We start from the raw sequence: 22,277 nt of genomic DNA, 5'->3' as shown, positions 1-22,277 counted from the left end.
ATATATATATATATACACACACATATGGCAGAAACAGGTCAGCAAGGACATCAGAAATGGTAGCTTTTCAGAGGGTATCTCTGAGGTATGCTCTGTGTGCATGTATTGGTAAATCAGTGTGGGTTTACCAATGCAATATATTTGCTACCAGACATCCCTATTGTCAGTTAAGCCATTATGTAGCTGGGGAACTTGTTTTCACCAGTCTCCCGCACATGTTTTACCATGACTTTCCTGACCACTTGTCCTAGCAGTAACAGGACTGACCAGCACAGGGGCATTTCTGTTCATGCAGGTATGCCCTTACATACAATGTTCAGCAACCTGCCTTAGGGTGCTCCCAGCTTTAATCCTCTTCCTGCATGATCTGTGTAAGCACGATATAAAGGCTAAGTCTGGAACCTATTAAACATTTGATTGACTGTTTGGAACCACCTCAGAGGAGCGTTCAAATATCAATGATAATTGCTTGGACTGATAGTGGATTGGCCATGAAGTCCTTTATTGATTAAAATCTTGAGAACTTGAATGTTGCATGGAAGGCAATTGACCAGCTCGGACCATAGGTGCAGGCCAAAGATTGCTTCAGGATCCTCTTCAATCTAAGGTAGCGCTGACAACCCAGAGGGCAAAGAAACTTGTGATTCATGGATAACACTTTGCAGGTGGATGTACTCTTCACCAAGAACAGCTGTATACTACCTGGGAATTCAATCTACTGCCCTATGAGGGAAGATCATGCTCTGCTCCTTGTTGAGACGAGAGTGCCTGCTTGCCCGAAAGCCAAAGCCCAGCTAATAGCTTGTCTAAAGAGGTTGTTACAAGCGTCACCTAGCACGTCTTAAAAACACAGCCAAAGCATTAAATCATGCACTGCAGCATCTAAATGACAATGGGACTGCTCATTGCTTTGAGTCACAGTTCAGATTTATCAAAGTCAAACTAATGTTTGGTCTAACATAGAGGCCTGCAACATTTATAGTGAAGCTATCCAAGATGCTTAATATAGCACAACTGCAACATTTTGGGATTGGCTAATTTTACCTCGGTTCAGCTCTCAGCCACACGGACTGGTAAAGTTTAGCTTAAAGCAGTAGCTAATGGTTATGATTCACTTTCTCTTCCTTTGTAATAAATTGTGTAGTGCAACTTAAGGGTCGATCAAATCATACAAATGAAGGATCAGAAGTCAAAGTTAATCCCTGATTCACACTTTTCTAGGTGGCCCGGACAGAGTTGGCTCTACATAAGCACAGGAAAGTTGTACTGAGAAGTAGACAGACAACTGAAAGGATTTGAGGCAAATGTAAAGTTCAAATTCAAGAGCATCTGTTTTCAAAGAGCCCTGGCTGACTTTAAAAAAAGAAAATGACCATGTTCCTTGAAGGAAATTATCTATTTAAGCACACTTCACCTTATTTGAATGGTTTCTAACTTAATGTATTAGTCAGAAATCTAGACAACTTCTACTGATTTACTTTTGTGATTCTAGAGTCTTCTGAACATTACATGGTCTGGTAAACAGCGCAGGTTGGTTATGTAGTACTCAAAAGGAAACATTAGATCATGTTCCCTGTAAACATCTGAGGTTAATATTGTATTCAGAAGGGAGAGTTTCTATATAATCAAGGGGTTCTATTAGCACGTATTGCACAAAACTCACATGAATAACCACATTTTGTAATAACAATTATGTACTTATAGCACATAACAAATAGTTATAGTGTTACATTTAAAATAATCAGACAATACAATCCTTTTTGACATTCAGTTTCATGGATGTTAATGCTCATCAGATTACTCCGAACTTTAAAACATAAGGAAAATGCTACTTACCAGTATGCATCTGTTCTTGGCATGTAGACCTGCAGAGTTACACACTATGCATAGATGGACACCTAGTGTTGGGCCCGGATGTTTGCAGTAGAAAAGTCTTTGGAAGTCACGGGATAGGTGACTCCTCCTTTGGATGATACTGCGCATGGGCATCGGCTCCATCCCCAGATTGTTTTTCGCCATTAGGGAAGTGATGGCGCTGTACAAGAAGTAGTGATGTCCATGTGATATGTATCTAATTAAGATAATACTGGAACAGATACAGGAGGCGGGTGGGCGCGTGTAACTCTGCAGCTCTACATGCCAAGAACAGATGTATACTGGTAAGTAGCATTTTCCGTTCAAGGCATATGAGCTGCAGATTACACACTATGCATAGATTGTATAGCAGTACCCCCACCTAGCGGCGACCACCAGTATCCGTTGCAGTAGTTTGAAACAGAGTTTCTAGTACAGCCTGGCCCACAGTGGCTTGTTGTTTAGTTTGCACATCTACACAATAGTGTTTTGTGAATGTGTGCGGTGTAGACCATGTAGCTGCTTTGCATATATCATCTAGGGGAATGTTCCCTAAGAATGCCAATGAAGCCCCTATTTTCCTTGTAGAATGGGCTTTTGGAGGAATTGTTAACCTACGTTTGGCTTTCTGGTAACATATTTGTATGCATTTAACAATCCACCAAGCGATCCCTGATTTTGATATCGGGTTGCCTTTATGTGGTGGTGAAAAAGACAAAAAAAGTTGTTTAGTCTTACGAAAAGTTTGTGTCCTTTCGATGTAGTATAGTAATGCTCTTTTGACGTCTAAGGTGTGTAGAGCTCTTTCTGCAACTGTTTGGTGCTGCGTGAAAAAAACAGGTTGTTCAACAGATTGATTTAGATGCAATGGTGAAATAACTTGTGGAAGGAATTTAGGATTAGTGCGTAGAACCACTTTGTTATGATGCATTTGCAAAAAGGATTCTTGAATGGTAAATGCTTGTAGTTCACTGACTCTTCTGAGTGAAAGTAATAGGTACTAAGAAAGCTACTTTCCAAGTTAGGAATTGTAATTCGCATTTTGGTAACGGTTCAAAGGGAGGTCCCATTAACCGTGTAAGAATAATGTTTAAGTTCCACACTGGTGAAGGTGGTGCTCTGGGAGGGATTATTCTTTTGAGTCCTTCCATGAAAGCTTTTATAGCAGGTACTCTAAACAGAGATAGATGTTGTCTATTTTGTAAATATGCTGCAAAGGCAGCAAGGTGTAGTCTGATAGACTTGTAAGCTAAATTACACTTTTGAAGGTGTAATAGGTAGCCTATGATGTGCTGAATAGACACATCTAAAGGATTTATGTGGTTGTTTTGACAGTATATTACAAATCGCTTCCACTTAGCAGCATAACATGCTCTCGTAGTGGGACGTCTGGCTTCTTTAATGACGTTCATGCATTCTGGAGGAAGGTTGAGGTAACCGAACTCTATGACTTCGGGAGCCAGATCGCTAGGTTGAACTGAGCTGGGTCTGGGTGTCTGATCTCTCCATGGTTCTGTGTAAAGAGGCGTGGCTTAGCTTTTGGTGTGGTACCAAAGACAGTTGCAGCAGTGTGGTGTACCACGGTTGTCTGGCCCAAGTTGGAGCTACTAGAATGAGTGTTAGGGAATGTTGCTGTAGCTTGCGTATCACTAACGGAAGTAGTGGGAGAGGAGGAAAAGCGTACACAAATTTTCCGGACCAGTTCATCCATATCGCATTGCCTTTGGACAGCGGGTGTGGAGATCTGGTGGCAAAGTTTGGGCATTCTGCGTTTTTGTGGGTTGCGAAGAGGTCTATCTGAGATTGTCCCCACATTTGGAAGAACGGTTTAAGAACTTGTGGATGAAGTACCCACTCATGGATCTGCTGTGTCTGTCGACTTAGTAGATCTGCCATGGTGTTTTGCACTCCTGGAACGTGTTGGGCTAAGAGGAAGATATTTAGTGGTATAGCCCATCTCCATATCTGCTGTGCTACCTGAGAGAGCTGCAGAGAGTGTGTTCCCCTTTGTTTGTTTATGTAGTACATGGCTGTCATATTGTCTGTGCGGACTAAGACAGCTTTTCCTGATACTTATTTTAGGAATGCTTTTAGGGCTAGGAAAACAGCTAGTAACTCCAAGTGGTTGATGTGGAGTAACTTTTGTCGCGGTGTCCACCTGCCGTGCATGGTGTGATGCAGTGGGTGAGCTCCCCAGCCGGAGAGCGATGCGTCCCCTGTCAGGATTATCTGAGGAACTGGCTCTAGGAACGGTCGCTCCTTTGAAAGGTTTTTGGTGCTCCACCTTGCAGAGAGCGATGAGTCTGACTGTCTACCAACACTAGGTCTATTAATTGACCACGAGCCTGGTTCCATTGGCATGCTAGGCACTCTTGAAGTGGATGCATTTGCAGTCTTGCGTGAGGTACTATAAATATGCAAGATGCCATCATTCCTATGAGCTGCATGAACACTCGAGCTGGAAGCGAGTGTTGCAGTTTGAATTTTGTTAGGAGAGTTTGTTCACTTGTTATCCTGTTTGGAGAGGGATATGCTAGTGTTAGTTGGGTGTTTATTGTAGCGCCGAGATACTGTTGTATGTGTGAAGGTTGCAGATGTGGCTTGGTGTAATTTACTGTGAATCCCAAGTCGTGGAGCAGTTGAATAGTAGCGTGAGTGTGTTGTACACACTTGGCTGTATGAGCTGGCTTTTATGAGCCAATCGTCTAGGTATGGGAAGACGTGAATCTGTTGTCTTCTTAAGTGTGCTGCTACTACTGCTAGGAATTTGGTAAACACCATTGGCGCTGTTGTGACTTCGAATGGGAGCACTTTGAACTGGACGTGCTGCCCGTCTACCACACATCTGAGATATTTTCTTTGCGCTGTGTGGATGGGAATGTGGAAGTAGGCGTCCTTGAGATCTAGAGTGACAAGGAAGTTGTTTTGCAACAGGAGTGGAAGGACTTGTTGGAGTGTGACCATATGAAAATGATCCGACTGTATGTAAATGTTTAGAGATCTGAGGTCTAGGATAGGTCCTAGAGACCGTCCTTCTTTGGGATTAGAAAATATAGGGAGTATACTCCTTTGTTTTGTTGATGCTTTGGGACTATTTCTATTGCATTTCTCTGCAGGAGGGATATTACTTTCTGTCTGGGCAGTGTTAAATGTTCTTGTTGCATTGGACGCTGCTTGGGTTGTATGTTTTGGGGGGGGGGGGATGTTAGCTCTAGACAGTAACCTGATTGAATTATTTGAAGCACCCACCTGTATGATGTGATGTTTTCCCAGGCTGGTAGGTATTGTTGTAGTCTTCCCCCGACAGGAGTGGAATGGGACGGGGGAAGGGAAGGGGAGTCATTGGGCAGGGGTAGAGGCAGAGCGGGAGTTGTTGTTTTTACCTCTGCCTTTGTTATTATTACCCCTGTAACCTCCCCTTTGGTAGCCCTTACTATATGTGGATTGTGTAGGGGCTATGTATGAGGTAGAAGGTGTGTCTGAGGAGTATCCCCTGGTGGCGCCTCGATAAGATGAGCGGCGAAATGAACGTCTGGGAGCCTGCGACTGCACGGCTCCCATAGATTAGGCTGTATCTGTATCCTTTTTCATTTTTTCAAGTGATACATCTACATAAGTGTTGCTCATCGAAGGGTTGATTAAGTATAGCACTTTGGACTTCAGGTTTGAACCCTGATATGCATAGCCATGGCATGTCTACGTAATAAAACACTGGTGTTAACTGCCCTGGAGGCGGTGTCCGCTGCATCAAGTGCACACCGCATAGAGGTGTTTGTAATATTTTTCCCTTCTTGAAAAAGTTAATTTGCTCTATCTTTGTATTTATCAGGGAGGTGCCGCATTAGTGATTCTAATTCGTTAATGTGCCCTGTCATATCTGGTCAATAATGCTTGTGTATTGGCAATACGCCACATGTTTGCTGCTTGAGACGCAGTTCTTTTCCCTGATGCGTCAACGAGCTTAGACTCTTTATCTGGTGGGGCAGCTTCTCCTGATGTTTGTGAGTTTGCTCTCTTGCGTGCGTTGGAAACTACAAGTGAGTCTAGTGGTACTGGACCTTTAATATATGCTGGGTCTGAAGGGGCAGCTTTATACTTTTTCTCTATTCGAGGGTTAATGACCCGAGTTCTGACTGGGTCTTTGAAGACTTCAGGAGCATGCTTAATCACTCCTTTAAGCATTGGTAAAATGGATGAGGACCTTTGTGCATTATCAAAGGTATCCATTAGAAAGTCTTCATCTACAGGGTCTGTATGCATATGTACTCCATGATATTGCGTGGCTCTGTGTATCAACTGTTTAAAACCCATAGTGTCTTCTGGTGGGGAAGGCCTTGAGGGGTATATGTCATCTTGAGGGACATTTGGGACGTCTGGGGTGTTATAATCATCCCACGGGTCAGGTGAGCCTGGAGGAATAGATGGATCATCTATGTTAGCCCCTATATCATCAGAGCTATCATCCCTATTGTCATTGTCTGGTATGATAGAGGATGCAGGGGAATGCTGTGGTAGGGGAGCAGGTGGTGATGGTATATGTGGAGGAGATGGGGAAGGAAGTCTTAAAGACGAGGTAGCCATGTCCTTTTTTTTTTTTGAATGAGGAGCTGGCGCTGGTGTATCCAGTGGTCGCTTTTTTGAAGCTAAAGTTAGCTGCCCAGTGATTGGATCTTTAGCTAGAGTCTTTTTTGCAGAATCTGGATGAAATAAGCCCTCTGCAGGAGGCCGATCTTTTGGTGCGGAGGGAGGCTTCGGCATCAAAGCGGTCTCTTTTGGGTTTTAGCAATGTCCTTAACTGGAGAAGCAGAAGTCTTTTTCGGCTCCGTTGATTTTATCAGCTCCGGTATATTTTTTGGATCCGATGGTTTTTTCGGTTCCGGTGGTCTTTTTGAATCTGAAGCGGGTTTGCTTGGTTCCGCCCTGGGTTTCGGTGCCGAAGAAGTAGCGGTAGGCTTCGGCGCCGGTGGTTTGGATGTCGACTGGTCCGGTGACGTCTTTTTCGGTGCCGGTACGTGTGTGCCGGCACAGTGGGAGGGCCAACTCGAGCCAGAGTAGCCTGAAAGCTTAGTTAGCTTCTTAGCTGGGCCCGAAGGTGGGGCAGTAGAAGCAGTGTGTCGGTGTGCACCCGAGGGCGAGGGTGTGACCGGGGCCTTCTTTGGATGTGTCGAGGAAGGGTCGGGGTCGACGGTCTTACTTATGACCCGCTGTGCTGGAGTGATGTCCTCGACGTCTGAATCTTCTGCCTTGGAGTTGCTGTCGATGTCGTGTTGTTCTGGGACGTCGACGCCTTCTTCAAAGATGTTGTCTGGAATCGGAGCTGAAGATCGAGCCATTGTTCTCCTAACTCTTCGGTCCTGGATAGTCTTTTTGGAGCGGAAAGAGGCACAAGCGGAACAGTCTCTGGCCTCGTGCTCCGGGGAGAGGCAAAGGTTACACACTTCTTGAAGGTCGGTGTGGGGAAACTTCGACCCACACTGAGGACACTTTTTAAATGGCGTCCTTTCCATGAGCTGGAGTCGAGGCCTAGTTAGGCCCGAAGGCCGTCGACGATGACCGGAATCGAAATCTTCGGTGTTGAAGAGTAGCGTCTACTGGGAAAGCGTTCTAAACTGATTTTTTGTAAGTTGGTGAGGATTGCGCGCCGAAGGAAATCGGTTCCAAGACGGAGCGCTGGAAACACATCCAAGCCTGGTGGCGGAAAAAAACAATCTGGGGATGGAGCCGATGCCCATGCACAGTATCATACAAAGGAGGAGTCACCTATCCCGTGACTTCCAAAGACTTTTCTACAACAAAACAAACTGCAAACATCCAGGCCCAACACTAGGTGGCCATCAATACATAATGTGTAATCTGCAGCTCATATGCCTCGAACATAATAATTAATGAAGAACTTGGAAGAGTTTTTTGAGATAGCAAATATAACAAGATAAGCACTCCTATGCCTACCACAACTATACTGAAGGTAGGCATAAATTCATATTGGCACGAGAATGTTATTTTTATCACCCACACTTACTCACCAAGGGACAGGATTGTGACATAGGCAGGACGGTCAGATCTCAGCAGGGAGTGTTCTCGTGCTTTGTTCAGAGACGTCTCCTTGTCAAACACACCTTTCACCGGTCCGACCACCGACTCAAAACCATGCATACGGAAAGTGAATGCCTTGTGCGGTTGACTGTAGCGAAGACGCTCCTGGGAGCAGCAGCAAAAAAAAGAAAATTGGAGAAAGAAAATAAGATAGGGTGATAAGAGTTCAAGGATATTGGCACTATGAAAATGGAACTGGGGGATGAATTGGGCATGTTTTACTAAGTACAAAATTATGTGTACAATATGGATTGCAGAATGTTGAGGAAAGAAAGGTACAGAATGTGCGTAGCAGAATGGTGGTATTAAGACACTCAAAAAGAGAGGACGGCTATATCATAAAGCTGATGTACAGAAAAATGTAGAACCAGGAACAGCATGAAAAAGGATGGCAGAAGCAAATAAGGAGAGTTTAAACACCCTCAACATACTACAAATGCTTAATATGCAATGCACTCTGGGAAGCATAGATATAAGATAAACAATCTCTGCATCAAATAACACAAATCTTACTACTACAGGGAGCAAGAAGGTGTGCCCATCCGCTGTATTTTACAATTAAAGAAGTTTCTCCCTCCTCAATTATTAGAGTCCAAAACACCAACATTTTCTGAAATGTTGCACAACTAATTGTGTTGTATTATGTCTAGAATCTGAGCTCAATGCATGCAGGGGAAGTTCTACTTGCCAGGTTGTACTGGGAATGTTATTTGAATTGGACCATTGGTCTATGGACCGAGGTAAGCAAAAAGTACCTGTGTGTACTACTTCGGGAGCTCCATATGTATATGTGAAATGAACTTACTTGGTAAAATCTCTCAACACGTCTGTAGTTTATTGCTACAAATTAATTGCCGACAACTGGAGTTGCCTCACGAGCCCTGCTAGTCACTTCGTTTGAGGAGCTTCCCCAGACTATGTACATCGTGAATCCAGATCTATGTGGTGTACAGCTGTTGATGGCACAGTAGCTGCTCCCTGGACATCTCTACAATTGGGTTGAGGATCGTGAGCTGTGTTTCCCAGTTTCCTCGTCGTATATGCCGGGGCGTGCCACCTCCGTGAGTACAGTACTTTACTGCGTTCACTGGGTGCTTCAAGGGAGATTTTGGGAAAAGTCCATGTTAAATTCCAGCGTTGACTAGCAGACCCCTCTACAGTCCGGGGCTGTGTATCTTAGCTGTGCATGTGCTGGGTTTTTAGGGCATATAATGCTAACCAATGCAGGTTGTGTCCGCCATCTTGGAAGTAGTTTGTATGGCCGCATTTGTATTTATCTAATTAAGACTGAAAAGCATAGCACAAAGTACTGCGTCAACCATTTGAAAAGCAAATTTTTAATGCTTGGGGAATAACCTTGTGCATGCTACTTCTGAACGCTACATCCCTGCCACTCTTCAGCTGTTCTTTGTCCCTGCTGTTTCAGAGTAGTTCAGTGCAAACCTGCTGTCATTTGGAGGTTGTTTCTGCCGCTATACTTGGATAGTGAAGATTATTATTTTCAAACAATACTGTCAATCCAGTCTACTGAACGTAGTAACTCAAAGATACCCAAACAGTGACCAGCACACTTATTGTCTCTACTGCTGTTTGTTTCCATAAAAACTTTCATTAACATATTCTTAAATCAAAGACAAGAACACTAATCATTCTACTGCAGGTAGGAAGTATCATTTTGCTTGTTACTTCAAGAACATTACCACAGTGGCAGGCATAATTATGAATATCAGCTTCTTGTCTATTAGCAATAAAGTTTGCTATAAGGTGCTTTGAACAAATGATCTGCTGTTTTTCTCCTGTATCCAACAACATCGCCGGCTAAGCCTCAGATATAAGTTTTTTAAACAGAAGATCGATGAAGACGTGGACACCTACATCATAGCCCTTTGTACACTTGTTTCTGAATGTCAGTTTGCTAATTTCAGGTTGCCTGAAGTCCTCAAATAAATAAAGAAGTCCAACAGCCTCTGAGACTGTTACATGCCCAATAAGCATTATCTTATGATTAGGGAGATGGTCGTAACTTTTCAATTCCTTCTGGTCATTATTGGCAAGTTGGCCCATAGCTGTTCTTGACAAAGGGCCACAAATAATCTACCAGGTCATGTTTACATAAAATATAAGAGTCAGCTATGCCGTGCAATTCCTCGGTCACTGCAGTTGCAGCCATTCACAGGGCATCGCAAATTGCTTCCTACTTCACTAATAATAATGGGGAAAAAGAGTGTGCAACTCCCTCAGAAAATTAATTTTGTGATGTGACTGGCGTTGCCAAAGGCTGGGCTTTATGAAAAATGATGCTGTGCAGTTCATACCTACCGTTGCAACTTGCTCAATAGTACATTAAGATCCATCAATTCTAGAATTTTGGATAATGGAAGTAAATGTCTCTTCTCACCTGCTCTTGGAAAACCCTCTTTTCGTCTCCGGAGCTTGGAGTCACCACATAGTCCGTCCTCCTAAAATAAAATTCATTCCATCAATTACTAACATTCTGGTAATAGACAAGTTAAAATGCTCAGCTATTAACGTAGTATGAGGTTTAAACCTGCCATGTGCATCACCAACGCAGTTTAAAGGTAATACGATTAGTGTCCAAGACAGTCGAAGGACCATACAAGGGTCTAGGTGGAAGTTAATTAAAAAAAAATACAAAAAAACCCTGTAAGTTGTTACAACCTTTTCTCTCCAAGTGCTATTAAGATGTAAGCATGCAAAGAAGGAAAATGGTTTTACACAAAAACAGTGACCGATCTACCCCACATAAACCTAAAACTTGTGGGTAATTGTAGGAAGCAGGCTCTCTATAAAGTGAAGAGATTCCACGTGACCCATATTGATTTACCAGGGTTCACTAATAATAATAGCAAATGCTCTCTTTTGTGGTAGTGTGGGCAAGCAGTTTAGACCTCGTAGAGGATAGTGTTAAGCACATATTCCACACACAGACTGAGTAAGCGAGACACACACTCAATAAAGAAATCCTATACCAATTTATGAAAATATCATAGATTTTTATAGGAATTTTGATACCAAGATCGTCGTAATCAGATCTTTTTCAAGTTATCAGTTTTTAAGTCACAATAAAATAGACTTTTACTGTGGACTTTAACGGTAATGTTATCCAAAGGGGAATAGACATATACTGCATAGGGTCACTTAGCAATTACTTATAGGACAGCTCTCCTGGACTTAAGGTGAGTATGGGACAAGGTCCAAGGCTGCACCAACAGGTCATCTTGGGAGGCACTGGAGAGTCTGCGTGTAGATTTGTGTTTCAGCACCGGGTGCTTATTTCACTTCAATGGGAAATGGTCCTGGGGAAAAGAGGCGCAAGTAGGGACTGGGGGCCAGTCCGCCTGAACCCAAAGCAGGGCTCAGGTCTTGGTCATGCAGGGCCACCACTGGACCACTCATATTGGAGCTGGAGGGCTTGTGTGCAGCGGTGCTTTGTCTGGCGGTGTAGCGCTGCTGAAGACTTTTGCGGATCTTGGCCCCTGCAGAAAGAGGCTGCAACAGGCGACTGGGGGACCAGTCTAGACTGGGGGACCAGTCTAGCCAAACCCAAGGGTGGGCTTAGCTTTTGAGGGTCTAAGGACACCGTTGGCACTGTCGCCTCCCTCAGACTCGGGCTGTGAGGCTTGTTGCAGGGGTGCTTTGTGGCGTCAGGACGCTGCAGTCAGGGACTCACTCTATTTCTTGGAGACTCAGTGAAGAAACAGGGCAGCAGAGAAACTATCAGTGCTGGCCTGGTGGATCCTGACGTCCCTTGATGGTAGGTCTGCCTTTGTCCAGTTGGAGTCCAGATTGGACCACCAACAAGCTTTGGCAGAGGCAACTGCTTTGGTACCAGGATATTGGTGCTGGGCAGCTCTTGGGTGTCCAGGCACCTCCAAACTTGGTAAAGAGACCGATCTGACGTCCTGGAGAACGAATACCTTCTCCTGTCATGCTGCTCATTTGGTAGGCCTGCTGGCCAGCAACACAGTGGACCAGGCAGATGCTTTTCGGTTCCGGTAAATGCAGGGAAGCAGCTCCTCTGTCGAAGGGAGATATTGGTGGCAAGATGAAGTTATGAGTCACTCCTCCACAGCTTGGGAGGTAACACCTCTTTCTAGACGCGCCGGCTTCATACAACTGTCGAGCTTCACCAGCAAGGCAAGGTTCTGCGCCAACTGGTGGTGAAGTCCGCCGTTCTCATGTCAGGGGACTCTTATTTGTCCTTTTTTCTTCAAGCAGGAAAATCTGATTTCCAGGTGTCAGAGGGCCACCTAATTACTCAAGTTAGGGATGTTAGAGTAAGCGAAGGGTAGTTGCCAAAGGGGTACATATCCCTGAATTCACTACACCCCCTAGATGACCATTTCCTGTGGGGACTGGGTATAACCCTGTCCCACAATTCCTATGTCCACAAACAATCAAAAGGGTAGAACCTTTTTTTCGTGGGACACTTCAAGCAGCTCACCCAGGGGTGTGACTGGCCTACTAGTGCACCATGCCTGCTTGCATATCTATTTTCCCACCTGTCCTAGTGCCAAATGGGCCTCAGAGCAGGGGGTGCATCTCCCTGGTCTGGGGGGAGACGAGATCACTGAGGTCTAGTTAGCACTCCGTCCATCATCCTATTTGGTTTTGCTTTGTTCTCCCTAAGTTGGCAGGGTATGCCCAGACGTGGGTCCCTTGCTCACTTTGCCACTGGATTCAAGCTAGCCTGGCTGATGACGGCTGATTAGCCAGACATCGGTGCCAGACACCGGTCCCAGGATGCTTATTTCCGGTTCAGGGAAGACATGGCTTGGCAGTTCAGGATGGACTGTTCCCATGAGGCACAGGGTCAGACTCATTTGCATATGGCCATGTCTGAACTGGGGTGGCGGAGTGAGCTAAAGAATGATGATGGATTAAACCCAGATGAGTTGACTGAGGGAGCGTGCTTGCAATATTCAACACTCCGTTCATCATCTCGTTTGGTTTCGCTTTGTTCGCCCTAAGTTGGCAGGGGATGCCCAGCTGTGGGTCCCTTGCTCACTTTGCCACTGGATTCAAGGGAGCCTGGCTGATGAAGAATGATTAGCCAGAACCCGGTCCCAGGATGCTTGTTTCCGGTCCAGGGAAGACATGGCTTGGCAGTTCGGGCTGGACCATTCCCATGAGGCACAGGGTCAGACTGATTTGCATAAGGCCATGTCTGAACTGGGGTGGCAGAGTGAGCTAAAGAATGATGATGGATTAAACCCAGATCAGTTGACCTGGGGGTGAGTGCTCGCAATGTTCAACACTCCGTCCATCATCCCCTTTGGTTTTGCTTTGTTCGCCCTAAGTTGGCTGGGTATGCCCTGACGTGGGTCCCTTGCTCACTTTGGCACTGGATTCAAGCTAGCCTGGCTGATGACGGCTGATTAGCCAGAAACCGGTCCCAGGATGCTTGTTTCTGGTCCAGGGAAGACATGGCTTGGCAGTTCGGGCTTCACTGTTCACATGAGGCACAGGGTCAGACTGATTTGCATTAGGCCATGTCTGAACTGGGGTGGGGGAGTGAGCTAAAGAATGATGATGGATTAAACTCAGATCAGTTGACTGGGAGTGAGTGCTTGCAATGTTCAACACTCCGTCCATCATGCCCTTTGGTTTTGCTTTTATCCTCCTTCATAGCAGAGAGGGCATTGAGGGGGATATAAATGACACTTGTTGTTCAAGGGGCTCACATTGGCAAAAAGGGACATAGCCAGAGTGTGGAAGGCGGACACACCTCCATCTGTCGGAAATGATCATACCTACATTGTGCGTTCTGCTTTTGAAGCCAGGGTTTACATACTACCCGCATGAGACACCAGGTGATATTTAAACAAAGCCAGATAGGACCACTCATGGGGCAGCTCCTTCTAGGACAGAGGAATAAAAGATCATAATACATAAGAGAGAGCCACAGAAACTGTAGCTGAATCCGATACAAGGGGTACAAGATACTTATCTAGAGTGACATAGCTTGCCCACAATCTTCAAACAAATACCTGCTATCGTCTGAAGAGAAATTATTCAAAAAAGAGACCCAATGTAAAGTAGAGACTTCTCCCAGGGTTCGTAACAAGATGAATAAGTTACTTACCTTCGGTAATGCCTTATCTGGTAGAGACAGGTTCTAGCCGCGGATTCCTTACCTTTGAATTTTCCCCAGGCACCAGACTGGATCCAGAAACTAAAATGTTACTTACCCAGTAAGCATCTGTTCTTGGCATGTAGAGCTGTAGATTCACATACTTTGCATACTCCTGCCATCTAGTGTTGAGTCTGGATGTTTGCAAGTTGCTTTTCTTCGAAGAAGACATTCGGGTAACGAGGTACGGTGACTTCTCCATTCGATGATAGTGCGAATGGGCATAGACTCCATTGTTAGATTATTTTCCTGCAGAGGCTGAGAATGGAGTTAGTAAGATTAGAATAGAGATGTCCAGGCTTATGTATATATGTAAGAAACTGCAAACAGGTACAGGTATCCGGGGAGGCGGGTGGGCGCATGTGAATCTACAGCTCTACATGCCAAAAACAGACGCTTACTGGGTAATTAACATTTTCCGTTCGAGGCATGTGAGCTGTAGATCACATGCTTTGAATAGACTATACAGCAGTATTCTCCCGAAGTGGTGGCTAACCTGTAGCTGTTGCAGTTGTCTGAAAGAGTGTTCTAAGAACTGCCTAACCTACATTAGCTTGTTGTCTCGCCAACACATCCACACAATAATGTTTGGTGAAAGTGTACGGTGTATACCATGTTGCAGCTTTACAGATGTCAGCTATGGGGATGTTTCCCAAGAGAGCCATAGTTGCCCCTAGTTTGCGAGTGGAATGCGCTCTAGGGAGTATTGGTAAAGTCCTCTTTGCTTTTGCATAGCATGTTTGGATACATTTAACAATCCACCGAGCAGTACCAATTTAGAAATAGGATTGCCTTCGTGTGGTGGAGCAAAGGCCACTAAGAGTTGTTTAGATTTTCTTCAAAGCGTATTTGTCCTTTTTACATAATACAATAATGCTCTTCTAACATCTAAAGTGTGTAGAACCAGTTCTGCCACTGAATCTGGTTGAGGAAAGAAGACAGGTAACTCAACAGATTGATTAATGTGAAAGGCAGATACTACTTTAGGTAGGCCAATTAGCTTAATGGATGGTGTTCAGAATGTCTTCTCTCATGCTCTTCTGAATAAGATCACAGAATGGATGCAGGAAAACAATATCCTTTCCCCATTTCATGCTGAGTTTAGGAAGAAAGCCAGCACCATCGACCAATTTTAAAGATTCACTTTACTGGCCTGGGAAACAGTGACCATTGAACAAGCAAGTCTTTATATTGCATTTATTGATCTAAGGTCGGCCTTCGACCTCATTCCCAGGTCCAAACTTTGGCAGGTATTGCAAGATTTGGGGTTTCCACTAGAGCTTCTTGCAATGGTTGTTTGGTTGCATGAGGACACCTATGCAATGGTTCGTTGGGGGGGGACCAAGGGCAGTTGACTGATCCAATCAAAGTAGATAGGGGGGTCCACCAAGGTTGTGTCTTGGCCCCCACCCTGTTCTCACTTTTCATTAACGGGGTGGTGAAATTTCTGGAGGAAGTCCCCGCAGATGCCCCTTCAATGGGGGGATTAAAGTAATAACTCTGCTATTTCGGGATGACAATTTAGTAGTCCCCTAGACCCCTAGTGGTCTTCAACTTCTACTTGATCGCTCCGTGGTCTTCTGAAATCAGAGAGGCCTTGAGGTTAATACCTTCAAAACTAAGCTTTTGACGATGAACCCCACACAAATCTTTTAAAGGTAAACTGATGTTGGGGGGGGGGGGGGGGGGGGGGGGGGGGGTCCCTCTAGAGAGAGTAGCCGTTTTTGACTTTCTGGGTGTGACCCTCTCTGAGACATTGGCATGGAAGTACCACAATACCAAGAGGAACCTTCAGCAGAAGAAAATCTCTGGGGAACTAATCAAGGAGCATAGGGCCTCCCAAACTAGACCAAAAGCAGCCCGCTTCAGATATACGACCAGAAGATGGTAAGCTCTGCCCTGTATGGGGCGGACATCTGGGGATTTGACAATCTGGAGGGCCTTGTACATACAGAAAATATGTTCTTGAGAACTCTCTGCTCCCTTCCCCCGAGTACTCCGCTCTGCCCTCTAAGATTAGATATGGGTAGAACAACCATAACAGAGAAAAACAGACTTTGGCCCCTTCTTTTCTGGTTGCGACTCAAAAAAACACCTGAGCGCAATCATTATGCTGTAGCCTTTGCAGATGTCCCCAGACTTGACCGCTGTAAAAAGAATAGGGTGGTTCACCAAAGCCCAGACACTGCTCTCTGCCATGGGCCTGGGATTCCTGTGGGATGTCTCCAATCCTAGCCTACTGCCTAGCAGAGAAGTTATTAAGACACACTTTTGGAATTGGGTGGCACAGACAACAGTCTCCCACTCAGAGGCTGGACGCCTTACACTAGAGTTCATGGAGTTTAAGTGGCTAGGTGCATATGAACAGTACATGGAGATAATTTCGACCCCTCAAGATAGGAAGCTGTACATCCAATTTAGATTTGGCTGCCTCCCCGTGAATTCTTTCACTGTGGTATGGCAGGGATCTTGTACAATATTGCCCTGGCTGCCCCGGGACAGGGGAGACGATCAAGCATATCCTTTTTGCATGTCTTTGGTACATCCTCCCGAGATCTAAATGGCAAGCCCCTGTATGTAGGCTCATGGGAACTCGGTGCCTTCAAGAAGCATATCGTATTCTAAAAACAGAATCGAGGCCTCTGATGGTTTGTGCAGTTGCAAAATTTCTAGGGAAAATGTGGATCATCAGGCACCATGCACTAAATAAGCAATAAGATATCCTCCCTAGAACTGGTAATGGTTCTTTAAATCTGGTTTTAAATCACATTCTATGTTTTTATATCTCTTGGTTTTATTCGTTTTTAACTTTTTCAGTAAGATGGTGCAATCTGATGGGCAATCTGCTGCTAAGATCTGAATGAATCATTGCCATGCATGCTCTTTTGTACTGTGGCATTTGCACTTTTATGTAACCATATATTCGTCCATATCCAAGCAGGTTCTAGATCTTCCTATTTTTGTCTCTCTTCTTTTATCTAGTTGAAACACTGTTTTTTAAACATCTAAAATTTGATTATGTTTTTAAAATGACAGTCAGATCTTGCTTTTGCACTGTACTGTAGATACATCGGTACTAATCAATTTTTTTGTATAGTTTGCACTTGCACTTTTATGGTCGCAAAGTACGAATAAAGTAAACAATTATGATGAAGACTACTTTAGGTAGGAATTTAGGGTTAATGCGAAGAACCACTGTCTTTGTGGAGTTGGAAAAATGGTTCTTCTATGGTTAGTGCCTGAAGCTCACCCACTGTCCTCAGTGATGTGAAAGCAATGAGGAAAGCAACGTTCTAGGTGAGAAACTGCAGTTCACATTTATGCAATGGCTTGAAGGGTGGACCCATTAGTCTGGTAAGGACAAAGTTAACATTCCACACTGGAAAGGGTGGAATTCTTGGTGGAAAGCCTTGATAACAGGTACTTTGAAAACAGACATATGCTGTCTATTTTGAAGGTATGCAGCTACTACAGCAAGATGTAAGCATGTGGATGTATAAGCCAATCTTGACTGCTGCAAGTGTAGTAAATAACAAATGATATTTTGAATGGACGCATCTAACAGGTTGATATGGTTGTTATTACAATTTATAACAAACCTCTTCCATTTAGCTGCATAGCAAGCCCTTGTAGTAGGCCTTCTGGGCTCTTTAATGATGTTCATACAATCTGGTGGAAGGTTCAGATAACCAAACTCTATGATTTCAGGAGCCAGATCACTAGGTTGAGTTCTTTGGGATCTGTGTGTCTTATGTCTCCATGGCTCTGTGTGAGGAGACTGGGTGTGAGATGTAGTTTTTGATGAGGAGCTGTGAGAAGAAAACAAGTTACTTACCTGTAACTTTGGTTCCCCAGTATTGGTAACTTTCATAGATTTCCATGCTTTGTATCATTCCCCGTCGTCGGAATGGGAGCCTCTGTAATATGAAAAATACCATAGCAGTAGGTACAAAAGAGAAAGGAAGGCCTAGGCCTCATCTCATTTTGTAGCACATCCATTTCTTTGTGTAAAAGAGACCAAAAGAAATTGCAACAACTAATCAGAGAAGCCTCACCCCATAGAACCTTCCTGAGAGAGCCTCAGAGCCTCAGATTTTCGTAGCCGTTGTGTAATAGAAACCACATCTGTACAAGGCTGAGCTTTCCCAGGGGAGGAGGGTGGGCGCATGGGAATCTATGAAAGTTACCAATACTGGGGAACCAAAGTTACAGGTAAGTAACTTGTTTTCTTGCCCCAGTATTGGAACTTTCATAGATTCCCATGCTTTGTATTGTAGCAGGGATTCTGTTCTCCTACAGAACTGTGCATAGAGATTTGGAACCTCAGTGAATTAGGGTGACCCAAAACTCACCTCAGTACCCAAAACCCCCTTACCGAACTAGCTACAGTGTCTCATTGGTCATATCAAACTCCCAATGCTTAGACAAACCAGAACATGAACTTACAATACCTCAGGTCACGTGGAACACATGAGCACTCTTTCGTTATACAATCATTTCAAACCAGAACGTGGAGTAAATGAGGACACGTGCACATTTGAAATATTTATTTACTAATGCAGTCTTCTCAAACGCAGTATCTTAGATAATACAAGGAAACATATTATCAGAAGCAAAGTTATCAGCATAGTTACTAGTCCATAGAAAGCAAAAGGTGAGCGCATGCTAAAATACTGTAATGAATAAGGGTTAACAACACCTAATTCTCACCCTCCCTAACTAACATATTATATTAATATCTAAGAAGGTCTCTTTGGGTTTTAGCAGGGCGGCCCCATACCTCAAGATCCTAGTGTGAAGAGATCACATCAGCTTCCACCAGCTCTCTGCATGCGAACTGCATCAAGTGTGTATGTGTGCTCTAAGCAAAGCAATATAAAACGCACCTAAAGCCAGAATTTGGCAGGAGCTGCACTTATGTTATGTCTATGAAGGTGCGGAGATCAGACCTCACAACAATTCTGTGTCGAGTTATCCTTGAAGCTTCAGCACTCACTGTACAGACATAGTTTACCAAGCAAAGCTGATATCAGAGAAATAACATATTATTCTCATGTAAATCACAACGCTCTTCTAGGCTGAAAGCTAAATCAACAATTATGTGTCGTGTGCAGAAGGAGCAAAAGGAAAAATGGCGTTTAAACATTTAATAAGCTCATGCTAACTTAACACGGTATATAGATAAGCAGTAACTATATGACACCCCCCCATGATCCGAGCACGGATAAGATAAGATAAGATAAGGGGCTCTTCATGAAAGCAGAGTTCAAGAACGATGAGCAATGACAAAAATTAAAAATTTGATGGAAAAAATCTTCATAAGTCAATTGCAAAAATTCCAAAGTGTCAATACAGTGTTCACTTTTACTCAAGCCAATAGGTCTGGGTGTTGAAAAATTCAAGCACAAGTTGCCAAAAGTTATGTCAGTAGAAAAAGGGGTATGATCAGAAACCTGGAAAGCATTTAGGGCAAGACCGAATATGCAAAATATGCAGCAACAGCCTCCAACATGAAGTCACCGTCTTCATCCGAAAACAGTTCAGCCATCCAATTTAATAGCGGGAAAGAACATACGTGCTCTTCCAGTACCGGAGCCTCTATTACCATCAGAGGACAACTCGGTGGGTTCTCAAGAAAGCTCTGTGCCAAGAAATCTTGCGCTGCTGCGAGTATGTTCCAATGACCCATTAGTCCATGCATCGCTGCCAAGGCCATAATCCTTTCGCCAGAACAAACCAACTCGTGAGTAACGACGGGACTCATCAGCTGAGTAAAATCGACGTCAGGAGACACCGTCTTGCACAGACACAAATCAAGGTCCCAGTCAAAATCGCACGTGAAACACAGGCTTGACACATGTAAAATAGGAAAATCGAAACGATAATCCATATGTCGTGCTTAAAGTCGCAAGCGGCAGAGTGCCATAGAATTCAAGCATCCTGTTGCGAAACAGTGCCAGGAGGGACTGCGCGGCTTCTTGCACAGGAAGGGCATCCATTCTTAATAAAGCAAAATATCACCAGAACGCCTGCCGCCAGTGCCAGCAAAACCGGGAATCCACCAAACAGACTTGAAAAAATAGAATGGAAGAAAGCAGGGATGACCCCAAATATTTTTTCAAATGAAGTCACGAGACCACTGCTAATTATCTTAAAAAAGTGCGCGAGCCCAGTCGTGGAGGACGCGTTAAAGATTGAATGAACCAATTCGCTGAAATGCAACGGCAAATCAGTATTTAAAAGGGCCTGAACTTCTGTGCGGGTGTTAGCAATGTGAAGCACAAATGTTTCTCGAGCCGAACTCAAGGCCACTTCTTTTTGGGACAAAAGAGCTCTTATTCTACTCATGCCATTGAACTCCGCCGTCAAGGTTGGGATGCGCGGCCAGATGGAAACATCCCCTTTCCCATGCGGGGGTGGGTACAAAACATTTTTGCAGCAAACTACACGTTCAGATACAGTCACCACATAAGCAACACCTTTAATTAACCCACAACAATCTCATTATTTAAAAGTAAATAACTGCCGCTTGCCAGTAAAGTAAAAGTGTCTTAACGCTGAATAAATATGCTAAAACAGATCGCAGCACGACACCGCACACACTGACGTGGACGGGAGAGTGTGTAGCGCAATCGGAGGGATGACAGAAGATTCCTAAGATACAGATGCCCCCGGTAAAGCTGGACGTTTCCACCGGCTACACGGTCCAACATGGCGGACGGCACTGTGTCAGCCTAGGAAGAACGCGATGTGCCCCGACCACGCTATAAACGGAGGCTGTCAGTGCTACCCGGGAGCTGCGGAAGCATAGATTGAACTGGAGATTTACTGCAATCACGACTTCTGTGAGTATTCCACACCGGAGAAATGACCATATACGAGCGGGACCCCTTTGGACAAAATGGCGGCTCGACAGGTATGAAGCGTAATTAACAACGAGCGGTCCCCTACGTGTAGTGTTCAGACCGCCGCGTGGCCAACTAGCCTCTGGGAGCAACTACACACGCTCGGCGCAGGGTCGTTTCCCCTCTAGTACTGCGAAGATCGCTCTCTGCCTGCGGTGACAATGAAAAGCGCAAAATGGCGGCGCCCATATCCGACCCAACACGACACGCTTTCTGTCGCAGACTAGGGCAGACAAACGTATCCTGGCATGCGAGATTATTCAGCGCTTGCTAATTGGACCTCCAACAGGACCGATGCAAGGTATGGCGCCGCATATGTTTCTGCAGTGTGAATCCTGCCCCCAAACAGCGCGAGCCGACATATGAACGTGTGTGGATGAAAGGGCGCGAAACCCGCTCAGAACTATTGGTGCCCACCGCAGCGATTGCACCGGAGATGTGCTTGGACTACCTGCCTGATATCTTGAGCAGCGTGGCTAATATATGAACGCACCATTGTTGCTGGTACTGTGTGACAGATAGGAACACTGGTGACAGGGTGCGGATCCGCTAGGTGTGGCCGGACATCACCCCATCGAGTGCCGAAGAGTTTGCCGTGGCTTCACGGGAAGAGCATTACAACAGCCTCCAGACTGCGTCCCTGGTCGGGGAGGTGGGTGCACATACAGCCGAATTGTTGCTTACCACCGGACCTGCGCTGCCCTCCTGGCTGGAGGGTCCATTACTCACGAATCACACACAATTTCTGTGCCGACATTGATATCCTGAAGGAGCGTGCAGAAGTCATTAAACGACTGAAACCACACACAACTCACTTCTGCGGCGGGACCGCGACGGTGGTGAACAACACCCGGGGTTCATATACAGCTTTCTGAATCATACATCATGGGGAAGCCTGATAACAAGCAGCCTAAACTTACATTTGAGGCGCGGAAGACACCACGGGGCCAAAATGGAACAACAGAAGAGGACCAGGACGCAGACCCTCAAGAAGGGAGAGTTATGGAAAACATCCTGAAAGCCATACAAGCGAACCTGCAGGATATAAATGGCAAACTGGACCACCTAACGGGAAGAGTCGACAGCATGGCATTGAAGCTTGACAAACAAGGTGAAAGACTAGACACAGCGGTAACCAGAATTTCAACTGTAGAGGATGGATCACGCACCACACCGTCCAAATGTGCGGGTATGGAGAAGGTCCTGGAGGTAATAAAGGCCAAGTCAGACGAGTTGGAAGCCAGATCAAGGCGCAATAACATACGAATAGC

The 22,277-nt window shown here is 45.0% G+C and overlaps 1 protein-coding gene across 3 annotated transcripts in view; it reads right to left on the bottom strand.

Annotated features, from left to right (window-relative positions):
• Positions 1 to 22,277, bottom strand: part of NFRKB (nuclear factor related to kappaB binding protein) — a 1,053,863-nt gene that overhangs the window by 634,602 nt on the left and 396,984 nt on the right. For all 3 annotated transcript variants that reach the window (XM_078681973.1, XM_078681971.1, XM_078681974.1), the window contains exons 15-16: positions 10,346 to 10,406; positions 7,878 to 8,052 (exon numbers count right to left, since the gene is read on the bottom strand). In XM_078681973.1, coding sequence (XP_078538099.1) covers positions 7,878 to 8,052; positions 10,346 to 10,406 — 236 coding nt within the window. The remainder of the gene's footprint in view (positions 1 to 7,877; positions 8,053 to 10,345; positions 10,407 to 22,277) is intronic.

Source organism: Lissotriton helveticus, chromosome 3_1 (genome assembly GCF_964261635.1).
Source record: "Lissotriton helveticus chromosome 3_1, aLisHel1.1, whole genome shotgun sequence".
Lineage (NCBI taxonomy): Eukaryota > Metazoa > Chordata > Amphibia > Caudata > Salamandridae > Lissotriton > Lissotriton helveticus.
Note: the sequence above shows the minus strand (reverse complement) of the source record. Positions and strands in the feature narration are given on the sequence as shown.